This window comes from Plectropomus leopardus, chromosome 21 (assembly GCF_008729295.1).
Source record: "Plectropomus leopardus isolate mb chromosome 21, YSFRI_Pleo_2.0, whole genome shotgun sequence".
NCBI classification, from domain to species: Eukaryota; Metazoa; Chordata; class Actinopteri; order Perciformes; family Serranidae; genus Plectropomus; species Plectropomus leopardus.
The window spans coordinates 25,000,893-25,020,185 of NC_056483.1; the positions used below are offsets into that span (position 1 = coordinate 25,000,893).

Genomic DNA, 19,293 nt, shown 5'->3' on the forward strand with positions numbered 1-19,293 from the left:
TTGCTTCTCTCTTATTTATTCAACACTACAGACTATAGACATACACAGATTTTTTTTTCCTCCGTCCTCAAGTGTTTGCAGAGATCTGTGATCCTACACAGTTTCTGTGCAGATTGCCAGGTATCCCACTGCAACACCACAGGTCAACCTGGAGGAGTGTGTATTTATGTGTATCACACAGGAAGCAGCTGTCCTGGCCAACACTCTTGGCTTAAAGCAAAGCTTAGAGGGCCATAGATAGGCTGTGCTGTGGGACACTGTGCACACAAAAACAGCCAATCCCAGACCTGCAGGTTACAGGGCTCTGAAATTCAGATGATATTGTTTACACCAAGCATGATGAGAAGATGAGTCAGTTAAATATAGAAATATGAATATTACAGATAAATTACACAAAAAAACAACAGACTAGCAAAGGTTCAGAGTGTAGCTTGCCTCTCATTGAGTGCATGCTGGTATCACTCTGCACAGAAAAAGGCAGTCGTGGAAATGCAAAAGTTGACGGACACAATTAGGATTTTGGTTTGCCCACTTTTGCATGTGACAGGCGTGTTGTTGTGTCATGTGTTCACAGATAATGATCGGAGAGGCCATCCTGTTCTGCTGTCTGTCTCGGAGGAAGAGTGGAGCTGGGGCTGAAGCCAACATCAATGCCGCCGGCTGCAACTTCAACTCCTTCATACGCAGAGCTGTTCGATTCGTTGGTACATGGCGTTTTTTTCTTCTTATTTACTGGTTTGAAACCATGGAAACTTAATGGTGACCTTCTTCTCCAGCTTTGTTCTCATGACTCATTTACAACAACAGGAAACTTAAATTATTGACAGCTGAAAACTGTTTAGATGTTTTAACCCTAGACAGACTATTATAGCCAAAAAGTATACTAAATTTGTATACATTTGTGTCTGTGTGTGTGTGTGTGTGTTTGTGTGTGTGTGTGTGTAAGAAAGAGACAAAGGCAACTCCAGCTTGTTTTCATATGTCAAAGTCGTCAAATAAATATGTCAGTGATTTAGATGCAAGATACAGACGGCAAAAGCCAGCTTTCACAGTGTTATGACACAGCGGATGGCTTGCAGTTATATGATATGGACTGGACATTGTCAGGTTGAAACACTGCCAATAGTGACATAATATAAGGAGCATGAGGCTCCTTATAGGGCATGAGGGATGGTGAATGGGTCCAACAAACTCTGGACTTTGACCCAGGAGCCTGGTGTTTATTCTGTTCTTGTTGCAGCATCCCATTTTGTTAAAAGCAGATGCAGGTGGATACCTAGAGTGTAATATGAAAGTCCACTGACAAAGCAGTGATGTGTGACGTCTTGGAATGAGAACATGTTGGAGAGTCTTCCCTTCAGTGTAACTGCTCATGTGTAAACTGTGTGTCTATCAACTATAAAGCAATGTCACCTCTGTCTGTATGTTCAGCGTGTTTCCCAGCCTTCACATAACATCCTCTGTCCTCAGGCGTTCATGCTTTCGGGCTTTGTGCCACGGCCCTCATCACCGACATCCTCCAGCTGATGACAGGCTACCCGACCCCCTACTTCCTTACTGTGTGTAAACCCAACTACACTACGCTCAACGTCAGCTGTGAGCAGAACCCCTACGTCATGGAGGATATCTGCTCAGGGGCCGACCCTGCTGCCATCATCCAGGGCAGGTAAGACGAGCAGAGACTGCCTCTGAAAGCTCCTGGGAGCCACACAGGCGTTTACAGAATACAGAAGTTTTTTACTCAACAGAAGCATTTTACTTAAGTGCTCTGAGATGCAATGCAAGCAAGATATGTGGCAATTAATATTAGACGGGAAAGCAAAGAATACATCTTTGGCCAGGCCTACCCAATAATTCTCAAATATCTAACTTTACTTGAAACATACATGCATAAAAGATGGGCTTCTGCTTTTATTAATTTAATTACTTTTAATGGATACATTTTTTTCAATGGTCTAAATAATAGTATATATTAATCTACTTGCTTATTTTACATTTTTCAAAAGCATTCCAATATCTCAAAAGGCGTTATTCCCTCTCATCATATAGTATTTTACAGAAATACGAAATGTGCACAAGAAAGCGAGAGCAGCAGATGATGTGTATGACATGACTGTTGTAGTACTGACTAAATTAGTGCTGTTTAAATCTTTATGATGATGAATTTATCATGTGAATATAATTCTGCAAGTGATTCTAGATATGATTAGGCCTTTATAAGCCTTATTTTCCATTGTCTGTTCATTATCACACAGATAGCTTACTGGCTACTAGGGGTGTAACGGTTCACAGGGGCCACGGTTTGGTTCGTACCTGGGTTTTGGGCTCACGGTTTGTTACAATTTCAGTTTAAAAGGAAAAAGCAATTACTTTTAGTAAGTACTTGAAGCTGGGCTCTTCTACCACTGAATATGGGTGCATAACTGTGGATATGTATAGGCCGATAGCCTCTGTAATGTCTTTGCCCCTCTCTGCTTTCATTTCTGGAGACTTTTTAAAAGCAGCAGGGATAAGGATAGGGACTGCCAGTAACAATGTAATGGAAGGAGCTGCAGGGCAGGTGGTAGTGTTGGATGGGTCCAACTAACCCCCACCTTTCATGCAGGAGCCTGGTGTTCGTTTCCTGTTGAGCCAAATCATGATTATAAACAGCACTTTGCAGGGTTTTGATGCCTTATAATACCATATGTGTAGCAGTTAGCAGGTTTGGTGCCTTGATGTCTGTGGAAGGATTGTCTTGATTGTCGGTTTACTGTTGTTGCTGGATTGTGTTCCTGAGCAGAATTATTTTGGTAACAGAGAGAGGAGTAGAAGGAACGAGGAGGATAGCCTTTTGATGTTGTTGTTAATGAGATTACAAAGACAAACACTGACATGTTTCCGTGATTATGCATGGATTTTGGAGAGAACCAGTTCATTATGATGCTTTCCTCTCAGCATTGAAGCTCGCTGAAAACAAAGAAAATGTAAAACCATGACCTCAAACTGAGCGATGACAGAATAAGAGTACTTTACCCACAAAATGACCAATTATATATCAGTTATTCATACCCTGGTGCCTCGAATTCGTGAACAAAACTTTTTCTTACATGCCTCCAGTGAATGAAGAATCATGAAACATTACTGATAAATTGAAAATAACAATCTTCTTTGCTGCTGGGGTAAGATATTTCCATTTCAGTTTAAAGTTTATGTGTAACATGCACAATCATGCATGTGCAATACACAGTTAAATGCACCTATTCTGGTTAAAAATGTGTGTGTGCGTGTGTGTGTGTGTGTGTGTGTGTGTGTGTGTGTGTGTGTGTGTGTGTGTGTGTGTGTGACACATCCATGTTTTCACAGACTTGCATGTAAACTGTAAGAGGAACTTGACTGGTGTGTAGAGACATTACAATTGTGTACTGGTCATTCTAGTTAAGGACTGATTCAGTAGGAAGGCTGACCTGAAATGGCGCTTTGATTTGACAGTGACAGAGGAACTAACATCATTCCACATGTCTAGGCTCTATCTGAGTCCTCTGAGACAGCCAGGGCAGACAACAAACAGATGCAACCTGAAATATGCCCAGCAAAGCCTCTGTGAATCAACACTAGCTTAAGTCATCAACACTGAGTCTGTCTATTTGTAGCTCTCTGCAACCTGACTGTCTCTGATTAGACCAGACACCTTAATGGAGATTGGTTTCTGTGAGATTTAATGGAATCGTGTGTCTGTGTGTTTGTGTGTGTGTGTGTGTGTGTGTGTGTGTGTGTGTGTGTGTGTGTGCGCGTGCGTGAAGGGGATGAGGCTAGCTTTGACCTCTGCATTTGGGACACTCACAGGTTTTGGCTGCAGACTGTGGGGGTCTAAATATAACCCAGTGCTCGTGGCATAAACACAGTCTTCCTCTCTCTCTGTGGCAGCTTTAGCTTCAGTCTTGTTTTCAGAGCAGCTGTTTTGCTGCAGCAGTTGTGCACCAGGGGTATTATTAACCTATTTTAATAGCAGAAGCAGAAGGACTAATGCCTGATTTCTGCTGAATGGTCGACTGGATTCGGCTCACTTTTGATACCAGGTTCTTTCTCTATTTCTTTTTTAACTGCCGATAGTAATCCCTAGTATGCTGGATTCTCAGCTGATCATTTTGTCCAATTGGTAACCTCGCAATCAATGGTGCTGTTCAGGATTAGTTGGACGGGTGTTTTGGCCAGAACTCAATACCGGCAGAGATCACTACTGGGCAGACTTTGTCTCCAAATGACCAGCTCAAGATGTTGTGTCCAGGATATTATGGCTTACAGTTTTGTACTATTCACAACTCTTGCTTATTGAAAATAAAAGATGAGCAAGTTAAAAAGAGTAAAGCCAGGCTGTACCATGCAGTAGAAAAGCAGCACAATTGACTAATAACAAATGCCATATTTAAGCTCCTCATTTAGCAAGAAAAAAAAGTGCCTTTCCAATGAAAGAGATTTATCAGGAACCTTTTTCACTCAAGAACATTCTAACTCCTTTTTGGCTTTGGGAATTTAATTCCTGAACCACATTTCCTGGACCCCAAATCATAACCTCTTAGTACATTTGTAATACCCACATAATAATACCTGCATATTAATTATTAGGGCTGTCAAAAAAATATTATTTTTAATCACAATTAACTGTTGAATTTCAATAGTTAATCATGATTAATCCCCTTTTTAAATTGCATGTTTACAATTCCATTACGTTGTATTTCAAAACACTTTTGAAGTCCATATTGATGAGGTAAAGCAGTTCTCACCAGGCTGGTCTTGGTTGGGAATCAAATGACAGCACTTGTCACTTTTCAGGAGTTCCAGTTTAGTTGCTTTCTCTGATCCTGAAATAGTAAATGGTGAATGGACCTGCGCTTTTCTAGTCTTCCTACCACTCAAAGGGCTTTCACACTACATGTCACATACACCCATTCACACACTGGTGGCCGAGGCTACTATACAAGATGCCACTTGCCACGCATTAGCCATTCCCAAGCAATCACACACTGATGAAGCAGTATCGGGGGCCATTTGGGGTTCAGTATCTTGCCCAAGGATAATTTGACATGCTGACTAGAGGAGCCAGGGATCAAACTGTTGACCTTCTGATAGAGGCACAGCTAACCCAATACAGGTCCTGTATGTGTGAAACTATTGTTCCCCATGATAGTAAGACATATGATTGGTCACTACATGCCAACCTGAGGACGTCCCTTAGACCTGAGTCTTCCCCCATGGTGACTGGTCTGCAGTCACTTTTCACCTTTTCAGCAGTGCTGTATTAAACCTCTTTCATTTATTTTCCTCCACAGCTCTGTGGCCATTCACACACTTCAAAATAATGCTTAGCTGGCTTTTGTGCTGCACCTGGGTGCTCAGCTCATAGGTGCAGCAATTACAAGATTGTTTAGGAACCCTGATATGCAGAAATATTCAAATACAATAGGGGAAAATGATATTTATACTGCATGCGAAAGGCTGCATGTTTTCCCCCTAAATTGCATGTGACCAGCATAAAGTGGGCATGTATGTAAAGGGGAGATTCATGAATCTATTTTCATTCAGATATATTGAGATCAAATGTCAAAGTGACCCCTGTGGAATGGCCTTGCTGTTTTTCCTCACCAAAATTTAGCTTAACTTTGGAGTGTTTAGCCCATTTCCTAAGAAATTATCATGACATGGTTGATACCACTGGATTCCTCGGGTCTTCTACTTTGATATTGTATAACATGATGCTGGTATTATATGAACTCAGCCTGCTGCAGCCTCTTAAAGACAGGAATGTCGGCCAGGATTACCTGAGATTAACGCAATATATATACCATGTTTGGACAGTAATTGCATCACCATTAACACCATAATTATAACAGATGCACAATAATATAGTCAAGTCAATTTTATAGAACTCATTATCACAAAACATGGTTTGCCTCAGAGGGCTTTACAGTGTACCACATCCCTCTGCCCTTAGACCCTCAAATCACCCAAGGAAAAACTCCTGAAAAAGAACCCCTGTAACAGGGGGGGGACCTCAGGAAGGGCAGAAGAGGATGATGAGGGATCCCATCCTCAGATAGGATAGAGCCTGACCATTTATAGCTTTTTAAGTAAGGAGGAGGATTTTAAATTCAATCCTGGATTTCACAGGGAGCCAGTGCAAAGAAGCTAAAACAGGAGAAATATGATCCCTTTTCTTGCTTCCCGTTAGAACACGAGCAGTGGTGTTCTGCACCAGTTGGGGTGACCTAAGAGATTTGTATAACAATAACTTCAGTTTTGTCTGAATCATCCAGGCTTTTACGTCCTTCAGACATGTTTGAAGTCTAGATAGCTGATCAGTTTCATCTTGTTTCATAGACAGATAGAATTGTGTATTGTCAGCATAACAATGGAAATTTATAGTGTTTTCTAATTATGTTGCCTAGAGGAAGCATATATAAAGTAAAAAGGATTGGTCCAAGCACAGAACCCTGTGGCACTCCGAAGCAGACCTTAGTATGCGCGGAGGATTGATCATTGATGTGAACAAATTGGGAACGATCTCATAAGTAAGATTTAAACTCGGCTAATGCTGTTCCTTTAAGGCCAATTAACTCTTCCAGTCTGTGCAGTAAGATTTGATGGTCAATGGTGTCAAATGCGGCACTGAGATCTAATAGGATTAAAACAGAGACCAGACCTGTAACAGAAGCAATCAATAAGTTGTTATTAATTTTTGCAAGTGCTGTCTCTGTACTATGATGAACTCTGAAGCCTGACTGAAAGTCCTCGAATAAACTATTATCTTTGAGAAAGTCACAGAGTTGATGAGCAACCACTTTCTCAAGGATTTTACAACTAAAGGGGAGATTAGATATCAGTCTATAGTTAGCTAAAATCTCAGGATCGAGAGTGGGCTTTTTTAGAAGGGGTTTAATGACAGTTACTTTAAAGGACTGTGGTACATAGACTGTTAATAAAGACGCATTGATTATATCAAATCAAGAGTTGTCTAATAAAGGCAAAACTTCCTTAAGTTGCCTAGTTGGGATGGTGTCTTGCAGGCATGTTGATGGCTTAGATGCAGAAATCAAAGTGTAGAGTTGATGAAGGTCAATGGGGGGAAAACGGTCCAAATACATTTCAGGCCTTGCTGCCATGTCTAGGCTACCTGTGTCATATATGTGTATAAATGTATGATCATGTTGGTTATTTCGGTGCTGAAAGTGGGTCAGTGCAGTCAGAAGCTCTTCTATGAGTTCTCATTTGGGAATTATTTTTTTATGATTCCACAGATGTTGTAAATGCTTGTTTAAGGAGGAGAGCACACAACTGTAAAGCATGCACACACACACACACACTCTCTCTCTCTCTCTCTCTCTCTCAAACATACAACTGCATGAATGCACAACAACACACAGTGCCACACATGCTGAGTCAGGAGTAGATGAAGGCTGGTTGGAGGAGAGAGTATCAGGAGCTGTCAGAAGTAGGTCATTGGGTTGGAGGTGGAAAAACTGGGCTACAGGTTCACTTTCATTATGTATTACACAGTCAAGCTCCTGTTGCTCCACTGCAGTGCAAGACTGTGGATCTGACATGTCACTGGTACTTTGCGATATATCATTATGTTTGTGTTTTGCTGGCTGTGGTTAAATCCTCTCTCCACCTCCTTTTGACTCACACATCCACATGTGAACATTGACTGGGTCTATTTCTGTTCTTTCATCTCTTGCAGAAAATCCTTCCCATCGCAGCACGCTACCCTTGCATCCTTTGCCGCTGTCTATGTTTCGGTGAGTAATAGTTTGAGCCCACGCAAACACTTAACCCTGCTCACCCTGCCATGAAGCGGCTGATGATAGAGTAGAAGCCAAATATTGAGTGGTGGATGATGGAATTAGCCCAGATTCACTTTTTTGCATGACTCTTATTTGGGAGTATTATAACCTAACTATGTAAAATCTACTCATCTATAGAACGTCAACTTTTCAGGAGAAGAAAAAAGACTAAGTGGCCCATCTGACTGATAATAGCAATGCTTTGCAGGCTAATTAGCTTGTTGGCTGCAGCACAATGAACAGAGCATTGGAAACTCGAGTTCAAATGTGCACTTTGATCAGATTAGATGCTAAATGGTGTGGCCCTTATTCTTCAAAACAGCGCTACTAAGACACTGTCTGTTCTTGCTTTGTTAACTACAATTTACAATCATCAATTAAATCAATTAAACATGTACACCGGATTCCTACTCAGAGGCTGAATTAGCATTTTTGATATACATTGTGTTTTTTGCTCAATTGTAGCAGTGATAGATATTAATAATATAGTCATTAAGTATCTAATAAAACAACAAAAATATTTTGTAAAAACGTTAATCACACCCACATCCCCTAGTATTTGTATACATAGATATATGTCCTTATTAAAATGCAACATTTGTGCTTTTGTTCCCATTTTTTCAGAGGTTTAAGTTATAGATCTGAGATTTTCCATACTTTTAATAGATATTTGTCTAAAAAAATATTTTAAAATATGTTTACGGCGTGTCCTAAGTAGACAGCCAGTGTCAGTGACTAAATCCTCTTGATTACATTATTTCCTACTGAACTCTCCTAAATTACCGCGAGTGATGCAGAGTGCTGTTTTGAGCCACACTTTTGTCACACGCCCTTTTTCTATTTCATTTCTGTCTCTTTCATTGACTGCACGGCAACAAACAGACATATCAATAACAAATATCTCCATTTGTCTAAATGTATTTATTCTTTAAGCATAATTTCAATGGAAGAAGACAGTACATTTTTTTAGTAAGGGAGTCTACCATGTTTCCATTTTTTTGTTGGGAAAGAAAAGCTCAGTGTGAACACCTAGTGCTGCTAAGTCCAGCACTAGGCATGATGGGAATGTGGGCGTTGCTACAATAAGTTTGCATCTTGCTGAAGGGAGATTGCCACGAGCTAAATGTTTCTCTAAATTCTGTGTGGGATGCTAGCAAACTAGCTTGTTTTATAAAGAAGAGGTGGTGGTATGATATGGTGTGATGACCACAACAGTGATAGCTTTACGTCACCTGCAATAGTATTGTTGTGAATATGAATAATGAGGAAGTAAGTTCCCACCCATCTTTTCAGTGGTTATGTCTTTGAGTGTGCAGCTAATAGGTAAGTGGTTTGTTAAAATAAGATGACAAAGTTCCATTTTGGTGGATGCGGTGTGGATGCATTGTGGATCCGGTGTGTATGCACAGCATACGATATATTGCAATATGGCGCACAAGTCTGACACTCGCACCCAGTTGGGACACGGTGTTAGTGAGCACCTCTCCTTTTCCAAGACAGTCCATCTACCTTACAGTTGTGGCATATCAAGATGCTGAATAATCAGCATTATTACTACACAGGTGTGCCTTGTCACAATAAAAGGCCAATCTAAAATGTGCAGTTTGGTCACACAACACAATAACACAGATTTCATATAGCAGGAATGTCCCATAAAGCTGTTTCCTGTCAACTGGATGCTCATTTCACTACCATAAAACATCTCTGATGTTGTTATGATTAATTTGCTAGTACATCCAACCAACTTCACAACCACAGACCACATATAACCAAAGCAGCTCAGGACCACCACATCGGGCATCTTCCGCTGCAAGGCAGCAGCGAACTGAACAGCTGATGCAGTACTAGAGTGGTGAAGGGATGACGTATTTTTGTAGGCCAAACAGGAAGTAAGCATCACACTGGTTCCCTCATCAAAAGCCTTATGGGATTTTTGAATGGGATTTTCAGTTATTGCCAAAAATAAGTTCTCTGACGAACACAGGTTTATGAGATGTACATGTCTTGTTCAGCGTGATAATCATCACAGATGAATACCACTTTTGTGAGTTTTGAAGCGTAAATGAAATCGCCAGAAGCAAAAAGCTATTGTTAGGCTGTACATGAATTACACTGAAGTCGCACAACTTAAACATCACAATGAAAAACACATTAAAACACGATCGAAAAATATTATAAACAAATAAATCTACAAGTTCGAGTGTGACTCTGTTAAGCTATGAAGGCGTACGAGTGGGTTTATTGAGTTTCTGTGTCTGGTGTGATGACGTCTAACGTCCCCGACAAACACTGTAGTCCCATTTAGCCACTTGTTAGCAACCGCTTTCTCTAAGATGAGTAAAACCTTAAAAGTTGAAAAAAACGGGTTTAAGCGGACATATTTTATGTTGCAGAACAAAACGTCTAAATATCTCAAGCCTATGTTAATCACAGACCTTATTGAAGGCATTTTACTGAAAACCCATTCGAAAAACCCATAGACTTTAAGACGAGGGAACCTGAAGTGCTCAAAGGCTAACAGACTTCAGTGTTTTAGGACTCATTACTTCACCACACTATTTGCACAACCGAGGAATTTCTGCACAAATCATATGAAACCATCTTAGAGGAGCTCTTTTGTTTGTTGTCCTCACCAGGGTCTTGACCTGACAGCAGCTTTTCCATCATAACCAACTTGTGGGACTGTGTTCAACAACTATCATCCTCCTTCACTATGTTTTGTATCATTTTGCACATATTGGTCTCAAATTTTTTTGGCAAAATAAAGTCAAAAAAAAAAAAAAAAATCCAAATCTTTACTAGAGGAAGCAGGGGTCATAAACACACTTAGGCGACAATGAAAATCTCTCATTTCTGACGTTTGAATAAATAAGGGCTGATTACTAACTGCAAACAGGTGAGTGAAACAACACGAGGCAATCAAAAAAGGTGGGAAAACTCAGGAAGTGAAAGTAGCACTAAACAAAATGAGAACACGTATCAAAATAAAACAGGAAGTGGACACAAACACATAAACAGAAAACAGAAAGAATATTACAGATATATCACACCTGTCAGGTGGATGGATTATCTTGGAAAAGGAGAAGTGTCTGATAGTACAGATTTTAACAAATTTACAACCAAAATTTAAGAGCAATATATCTGTTGAGCGCATGAAAAAGGTCTTAGACTTTGAACTACAACCTGTGAACAATGGGAGCAAAAACAAAAGTTTTGCATTCAAAGGTGATGTAGTAGGATTTAGGGTCAAATTTAAATTCATTTTTTTCTTAAACTACATTTAAAGAAAATGAAAAATAAATCTGGCTTGTACCTTGTAACTCATATGTTACATGTAAGTATTTGGAAGGTATATACTTACATAAGTACTTAAATAGTAAAATTGTTTAAATCTAAACTATTTTAATTGCTTCAGAATATACCTTTTATATTGGTCAAAACTACACAGAGAAAGAAGACAGTTAGATTAACACTGTAGTTCCTGGACAAATTGCTGATTTGCAATAAAGATCCTGAGGTGATACTCATAAAGGCAATGGAAAATAAAGATAACGTGTCATGTCTCCACAGATGTACTTCAACAGCACTTTGACAGACTCATCCAAGCTTCTCAAGCCTCTGCTGGTCTTCTCATTTATTATCTGTGCCATAATTTGTGGGTTGACCCGGATTATTCAGTACAAGAACCACGCCATTGACGTCTACCTGGGCTTCCTGCTTGGAGGAGCTATTGCTGTTTACCTGGTAGGGGCCAGTCCCACCATCAGCCTCCTTTCCAATGGTTTCCCTGTTCCAGCCCCGGCCAGCCTGGAGATTGTCTCTGTCTCTGGGTTAAAGAGCAGCACACCTCCATAGTAAAAGCCAGTAGTATTTATCCCTAGGAGTACCAAATTTTATATTAATTTATCAAAATAATTGATGAGATATTTTGGTCTGGCTCACAGTGGTGGATTTATTAACTAATAGTAGTTGCCCTGGTAGAGACATGCTGCTGGCATCTCTAAAGTTTTGTTTCTAATTTTAAAAAGTACAAGTCTGTAGAAGTTCACACAGTTGCTGTCATGTAATTTGTGGCCAGTTAAAGATAGGGGTTGCAGTGAAAATTGATGCTAGGTCTTAACTGTAGAAAAGCCATGCCATTCTCATTCCAAAGTTGTCAAATACTGCCACTTTTGCAGTGATGGGGTATAAGATCCCCACGTCAAAAGCCACCTTTCGCATACCCATGATACGCTGCTGGACGGCATCAGCTGAGAACACGGCCGGACAGAACCATTCCCAATGTTATTAAAAGAGTTGACAATGCTCCCGTATGGAAACTATTGTGACAGCATGATACCCCGCTGGCATTCATCAGGTTGAACTGCTGCTGGTGATGATATAATATAAGGAGCACAAAGGTTCCCATGGGGGAGGTAAGAGGGTTGCTGGATGGATCAAACAAATCCCAGACTTTAATGCGGGAAAACGGTGTTCGCTTCACATCTTAATGTGATTGTTTTTTTTCTACACCTTATCAGGTGCCTCTTTGCCTAAACTTAACCATATGTGGCCTTCTTGCCTGATCCTGACTATCCATGCCAGCATGTGCTTTTGTTGATGTCCTAGTGTTGGTTGTCATGTACTTTTGTTGCCTAAAGTTAACCATGTGCTGCCTAATCGCACAATGTATTTGTGTTGACATCACGCTAGCGGCAACCCTGAACATCAACAGCAGATGCAGAGGGATACCTGGAGCATAATATGTAGACACCAAAGTCCACTGCAAAGTGGCAACATGTGACAATTTGGGATGAGAATGTGTTGAAAAACTACAATACATTAAATTCATATATAAAATTAAATCCTCCATGCACTCTATTTTGATAAACCCATCACATACACACAATTTAAGATGAACCACAGCAAAACAGAAATTATTCAAGACACTCAAGGTTTTCTTTAGATCTCGAGCAAGGGTCATGCAAAATAAATAAATGTTGCACTTCACTTCATGTTTCTGTTTCCTCTGTCGCTAGGGGCTGTATGCAGTTGGGAATTTTCAGCCAAGTGAGGAGGCCAGTACCAGTCCCCCTCCAATTCTACACCGCCCAGCCTGCTCCCTGCCCCACATAAGCCAGGAGGCTGTACTCCACCATCTGCAAATGAAAGCCAGCATGGCTGGGGAACCTGGCATACCCACTTCCCACTCTGAGGGCCTTCTCCACCGAGGCCTTCAACAGCAGAGGCCTGATGATAGTCTGAAGCGTTCTAGTGCAGATGTAGAAGTGATCTCCCCCCGTAGCCCCCAGAGCAAAGATGCCATGGTGACCTTTAGCCACACCCTTCCTCGGGTCCACACCCCCCAGGCCATGGCAGCGTATGAAGAAGCAGCCAGACGTCATGCCGCCACCCTCCACCATGCCTCCATGGATTCCAGCCGCTCAAAGCAGCTCCTGTCTCAATGGAAAAGTAAGAACAGCAACCATAAATGCTCCCTGCAGGTCCCTGACTCTTTCTCCTCCTCTGTAGATTCGTCATCTGGCCAGTCCTCCCAGCATCCACACCACCATGGTAGCATGGAGCTTCGATCCAGCTCTGAGCCGCCAGCTATGGGCCTGAATGGAGGCTTTGATGGTCATGCATACATGTCAAAGCTGGCGACAGGTGCAAGTACCACCCTACCAAGTAACTGTAGCGGCATCACTGGAGGGGCCAGGATATCCATGCAATCTAGACCTGGGTCTTCACAGCTTGTCCACATACCAGAGGAAGCTCATGAGAATTACAACACCACCTCCCCAAGGACAGGGGGAGGAGGAGGGAGTGAGGTAATGTCGACAATAAATAGCACAGTTCAGGCCAACTGGCAAAGGGCAGCAGAGAAGACTACAGCCTGCAGGACTAACGATAATGGGCAGAACACACAGCCACGAATCATGCAAGTGATTGCTATGTCCAAGCAGCAGGGCCTACTACAGACCCATTCCAAGAGCTTAGATGAGAGCAGCATAGGCTGTGGCAACAGCACGACTTGCCAGGGTTCTGCTCGCTACAGGGCGCTAACTGATCAAGACCCCACTGGCACCATGGGGCCCAGCTCACTAGGTAGCACCACAGGCAGTATTTCAGGGAGTACTGGAGCAATTGTTAGAGTGGAAGCCCACCCTGAAAACAACAAGCCAGTGATCCAAGCTCCGTCCACTGATGGAAGTGGATCATGGAGGTGGCGGTCCCTGGATCACGGTACTGGGGCAGGTGGAGGTACAGGGACTAGTGGAACAGGAGGAGGAACTGGTGGAGGAGGGAGTTTGAGGCAGTCCTTTGAGCTCAATGATCTAAACAGAGACTCCGAAAGCTCAGACTCGGTACGTGAAGGGTCCATTGACAGGAAGCGTGTCAATCACATTGTGACCACCACCGCCACTGTTAGCACCCCACCTATAGTTACTGTTCACACCCAGAACACTGGTCAGTCAGAGCACCGGCTCCACCCCCAGGGCCTCTCCACCATAAGAGTCACTCCAGGCGATGGTAGTGGCTCTGGATCTGGAGGAGGTGGTGGTGGTGGTGGAGGTGGAGAGAGTGCTTCAGAAACACCCTCTGTCGCCTCTAGTCGTGAGTCCACCCTGCGGAGAAAAGGCAATAATATCATCCTGATTCCTGAGAGAGCCAACAGTCCTGATAACGCCCGAAACATTTTCTACAAGGGAACATCCATAACTCCTGTTTTCAAGGACTAACCTACAAAATGATTGGAAACTTCTGAGAAAATGTAGCTAAAAATGAAAGACAGACAGATTTTCAGAGAACCCCATATCTGTGACAAGTCAGTATTACCTGCCATTGTATATTATCATAATAACTTCAAAAGAGAAAGATTTTATTCAGCATGAAATTTTTGTACATGTTTACACTAAATCACAACCTTTTAAGTGTTGTAGAAATAATCACTGTGTACTTTTGTGGTCACTCCAAAGGAAACCTATTGTAATGTTGATGCTGTGCCAGTGCTTTGGAACAGGAGAACCTTTTTTAAACAGTTCCATATGTTTTGGATATAAATCATCAGAAAAAAGAAAGAAAAAAGCAAGTAGCACAGTAACGTCCAAACTGTAGCAAACCACAGCAACATAATTGTATCATAGCTGTGGAGCCAGTGTTTACTTACTTGCACTGTAAATACTGTGTATGTTTGAAAAGGGTGCTACACCAGAAAATACTATTTACTATACAACCTACTGTATAATTTGAATAGATAAAGAATGAATTATTTTAGAGTGAGCAACAATGACATTAATATGTGACAGAGATATGTTTTGTATTTTGTCTCTTTTCTGTACAGAAACCACATACTCAACAGAATACTGTTTTGAACCATAAGTGTGCTTAGCATTCCTTCTGTAGCTATGAAGTCAAATATGCTGTGACTTGCACTGAAATATGTGTTTACTGTACCTTGTATAGTGTAAACCCTGACCTTATCTTTATATTGTGTATTTACATTTGGATTTCCTACCAATCTTATATCTACAGCACAAAAAGGCAGCAAAACAGTGGAATATTATGCTTCTTTAAACTATATGATAATCAGTAGGTTTCCCAAACTCAATGCAATACTTGACCTCAATCCACCTGACTGAATTAGGCAGGTCCAGTCTGCTCAAAAGCACTCTTTGTAGCTTTCAAAAGAACATTTTGAGAAATACACTTGCTGCTGTCAAACCCAAAACCAAATGCAAACATTATCAGACACACAAAGAGAGGTAGCTCTGAAAGAAAAAGGTGACAGGCAGTTTGAGCATGTCAAAAGTTGTGTGGAGATGGAAGTCTCCCAATGAAATCACAAAAGATGAATAGCTGTCATACCAAACCAAAAGAAAAGAATATTCCTTTGATCAGATCAAATGCTGAAATAATTAAATCAGATGGCCGTGGCATACACTAGGCTTGAGCTATATGTAATATTTCATACCTTAGTATATGACGCTCTAAATATGAGGCATTATGCACTTCCACCCCCTACAAAGGAAAGTGATAATCTCATCCCTATTTTCCCTATTAAACAGAGAAATACAACAGTACACTAAAAAAACGAACTAAAAAAATAGCCGCCGGCTGTTTACAGTGCTGTAACTTCTCCCTCTGCCACTAGTTGTCTTTCAGCTCACCTGCCTGTTCCACCAGTAGAGACCTGACACTGACCTCTGGTGGTGTCAGGTCTTTCGGATGTTAAAATGCCCTGGTATACCGTAACACCTTGATACCACCCAAGCCTAGCAAGCACCTATAGCATTACCGTATAAGGGAGCCTCTTGTGTTTCTGTGCTGAGAACATTGAGGATATCAAAAACAGAACATAAACAACTATTTATAGTGAAAACCATGACCCATCTCTGTATCACTTTTATCTTTGAGTTTCAAACTGAGATATCTGGTCAAAAATGTGTTTAGCCTAGCTTAGCACAAAGATTATGCTGCCTTCCGTCTTTGTGCCAAGGAGTTGTTGGTCCAAAAATAGTTTCTAAAGTTGCATAACACAGTTACAACTTTGTCCTGTTTTCAGTTTTTCATGTTGCTTGTCAACTCCACAAGTTGTTTAAAGGCATACCAGTCTTTGTGCTTAGCTAAAGATATCAGGGACCTATTTCTGTACTGGATGCACAGAGGTGAGACTGATACTGAACTTCTCCTCTGACACTTCAGATAGCAAACAAATTTATTTCCCAAAATGTTGCAAAAAACAGATTTCTGTTCTTCATAAGCAGAACATCCTGAAACGCACTGTGCTTGCCATGGTCATAAAGCAAACTTGATTTGTTCTACAAGTACCACATGTAGCATTCTTTGATAAGGATAAACAACACTGCTGTTGAATTGTAATACCTCAGTTTAATTGTCATCATGAAATGAAAACCTTTTGGGATGATAAGTGTGGATAAGGTAGTTTTTTCTGAGTTATACACCTTCATCCAGTTTTATTCTGGAAACTCATTTCAATAAAGCAACCAGCAGATTTTCTACAGAATCCAATCCAGTGTTCAAATGCTATAAAAAGGCCAATAGATAAAAAGGACAAAAAATAATTAATATGTTTTACTTTTTTCTTACAAGCTAATACAAAGAACGAACAAGATAGTGACTGTTGGGGAAAAAACTAAAAGAGGACAGTTGTCTTAGTTAAGGGGATATAAAATGTGTTGTTTACAGTGGTTTACATGACAGTGCATATCATTATTAGGATATCAGTGGTTAAATAAGCATCCACTGAATAGAAATTAAATTTGATACAAACACAGTATTGGTGCCAATTGTGCTATGAAGATATCCATTCCAGAGTGACTATATGAGAAGATTTGCCAAAGTTAAAAATTTTCATTGAAATATAATATAAATCACCAGATGTAACTTTCAGTACTTGTACAGCTAGCCTGCATTATAATGTACATGATTTATTCTATACCCTAAGGACATTTGCATGGTCACTTTTCTATAGTGCATATCACAATATTTTTATCATAAGTGTGTTAAGAGTTCAAAAAGACTGAATTTAAAGATGTGTTTAACAGTGTATCCTTTATTTCTGTGTTTAAAAGTGAGAGTTATATGGCAATCTTTTTTTTTTTTTTTATCTAAGTACTGTTGCCCCTTCAGGTCAATACTACAGGCTGTTTTTTGTTTCATTCCAAAACATTTTTTATTTGAAATGTGTACATAATTTAATAAATGTGTGGAAATATCTGAGGTTTTGATTCAAACTGAATCAAACGCTCAAAAAGAAAATGTTTATTTTTAAAGTCCGGGTGGATTGAATATTTGAAAGACATTCTGTTGTGTTATTTGAACAATCAAGCTTTGAGTTCTTCAAGCACTACAGTTGCTGAATTTGGTTTTAATCACCTCAGAATCATTTATTGTACCCTCTGTCATCACAATAATTAGGTCTATAATTACTGTATATACTTAGAGGTCATTACCACAGACTTGTTTTCTGTTTTTGCTTAAATCAAGCTGCTGCCCCTTCACTGCTGTACTAACATATTCTCTGCTTTGCACTAGACTTCTACATATACATATTACACTCTAAGTATCCTTCAGTGTCTACGTTGACATTCCAAGATGGCCCTACTGTTATGTCAACAAATGCACATGGTGGGATGATGCTGCATGTGGTTATCTTTTGACAACACAAACACACAGTAACCAACGCAGGAACATCAACAAATGCACAGAGGGTTAGGATTAGGAAAAGGTGCATATGGTAACATCACATTCAGACAGGAAGCAAACACCAGACTCCTGCATCAAAGTCCGTGGATTGTGCAATCCATCCACCGCCTTGTCCATTCTACAGGGACCTGTGTGCTCCTTATATTATGTCTTTACCAGCAGCGTTTCAACGTGACGCGACAGGTTCTGTCCGTCTGCATTCTTTTCTGATGCTGACAGTCTGTGTATCACGCTGCCATGGCAGGTGTTGTCCAGCCATCTACCAGCATATAGTAACACTGTGACCGGTTCTGTCCATATTCTCAGCCATCCAACGGCGTATCATGTGGACGCAAAAGGCAGCCTTTGGTGTCAGGATATTACGCCAAAAGCACTGTAAAAGCATTGCTATCTGACGACTTCGGATTGTAGACAGGCTGGCTGTACTTAGGGAAAGGAGTTTTGAAACATGCAATATAGGAGAATATTGGGGGTTGTTAGGATGTGTGGAACACAATCCAATGAAGGTGTAATTTTAACAGGAGTTACTGAGGTGCATTTCATGGACACTGCTTTCCTATCAAATAAACACCAACTCTTCAAGTGACCACCAATCAGTATGTTTGATGCAAGCCTTAGAAAGATGATGTGTTTCAGTGGCTCAGCTTTGACAGTAAAATTTGAATCAGTTATGAGTTTAAGTCATAATTTCTTTAGAAATTATCCTTTCCTATGCAATGCTACAGGATAGCAGATAATTCAGAGGTACTATGTTATCATAAAGGAAACCATTATAATTTTCTTTTGACTGTATTTTTTTTTTTTGTCAATAGATCCCATGAAATACCCAAACCAACAATGTGTTTCTCAGTTTCTCAGTACTCTCTGACTCCATGCTGTCTGTAGCTCTCACCTCCATCGGTTGAAAATTCAAATCTTAAAAATCACATCAAAATTATATAGTTTTTCTTTTAAAATAGCATTTTAGTAGCAAAAATAATGCACGTGGTGTTTTAATTAAATTTGTGGCAGCAGGACAATGTATGTGGGATTGACTCAAATTAAACTACAATGTGTGTGTTTGCATAAATAAAAATAACATCACCTAGTGCAGTGTGGCTGATTGGTGTGTGTTTGTAACTATAGAGTTCTTTGGCACAGAGGATGAAGATATATCAGGCTTTGATACACATCTAGTACTTGTTAGCAGGATAAGTGCATTGTTGGTTTGGGACATGGGATTTGATGACATTTAGAGAAATTTCACCAGATTTATCAGTTATTG

The 19,293-nt window shown here is 40.5% G+C and overlaps 1 protein-coding gene across 1 annotated transcript in view; it reads left to right on the plus strand.

Annotated features, from left to right (window-relative positions):
* LOC121960364 (2-lysophosphatidate phosphatase PLPPR4-like) overlaps positions 1-16,183 on the plus strand; it is a 45,441-nt gene extending 29,258 nt beyond the window's left edge. The window contains exons 3-7 of the mRNA XM_042510024.1: positions 575-704; positions 1,471-1,666; positions 7,718-7,775; positions 11,391-11,564; positions 12,839-16,183. Coding sequence (XP_042365958.1) covers positions 575-704; positions 1,471-1,666; positions 7,718-7,775; positions 11,391-11,564; positions 12,839-14,542 — 2,262 coding nt within the window. The 3' untranslated portion in view covers positions 14,543-16,183. The remainder of the gene's footprint in view (positions 1-574; positions 705-1,470; positions 1,667-7,717; positions 7,776-11,390; positions 11,565-12,838) is intronic.
* Positions 16,184-19,293: the final 3,110 nt, after the last annotated feature.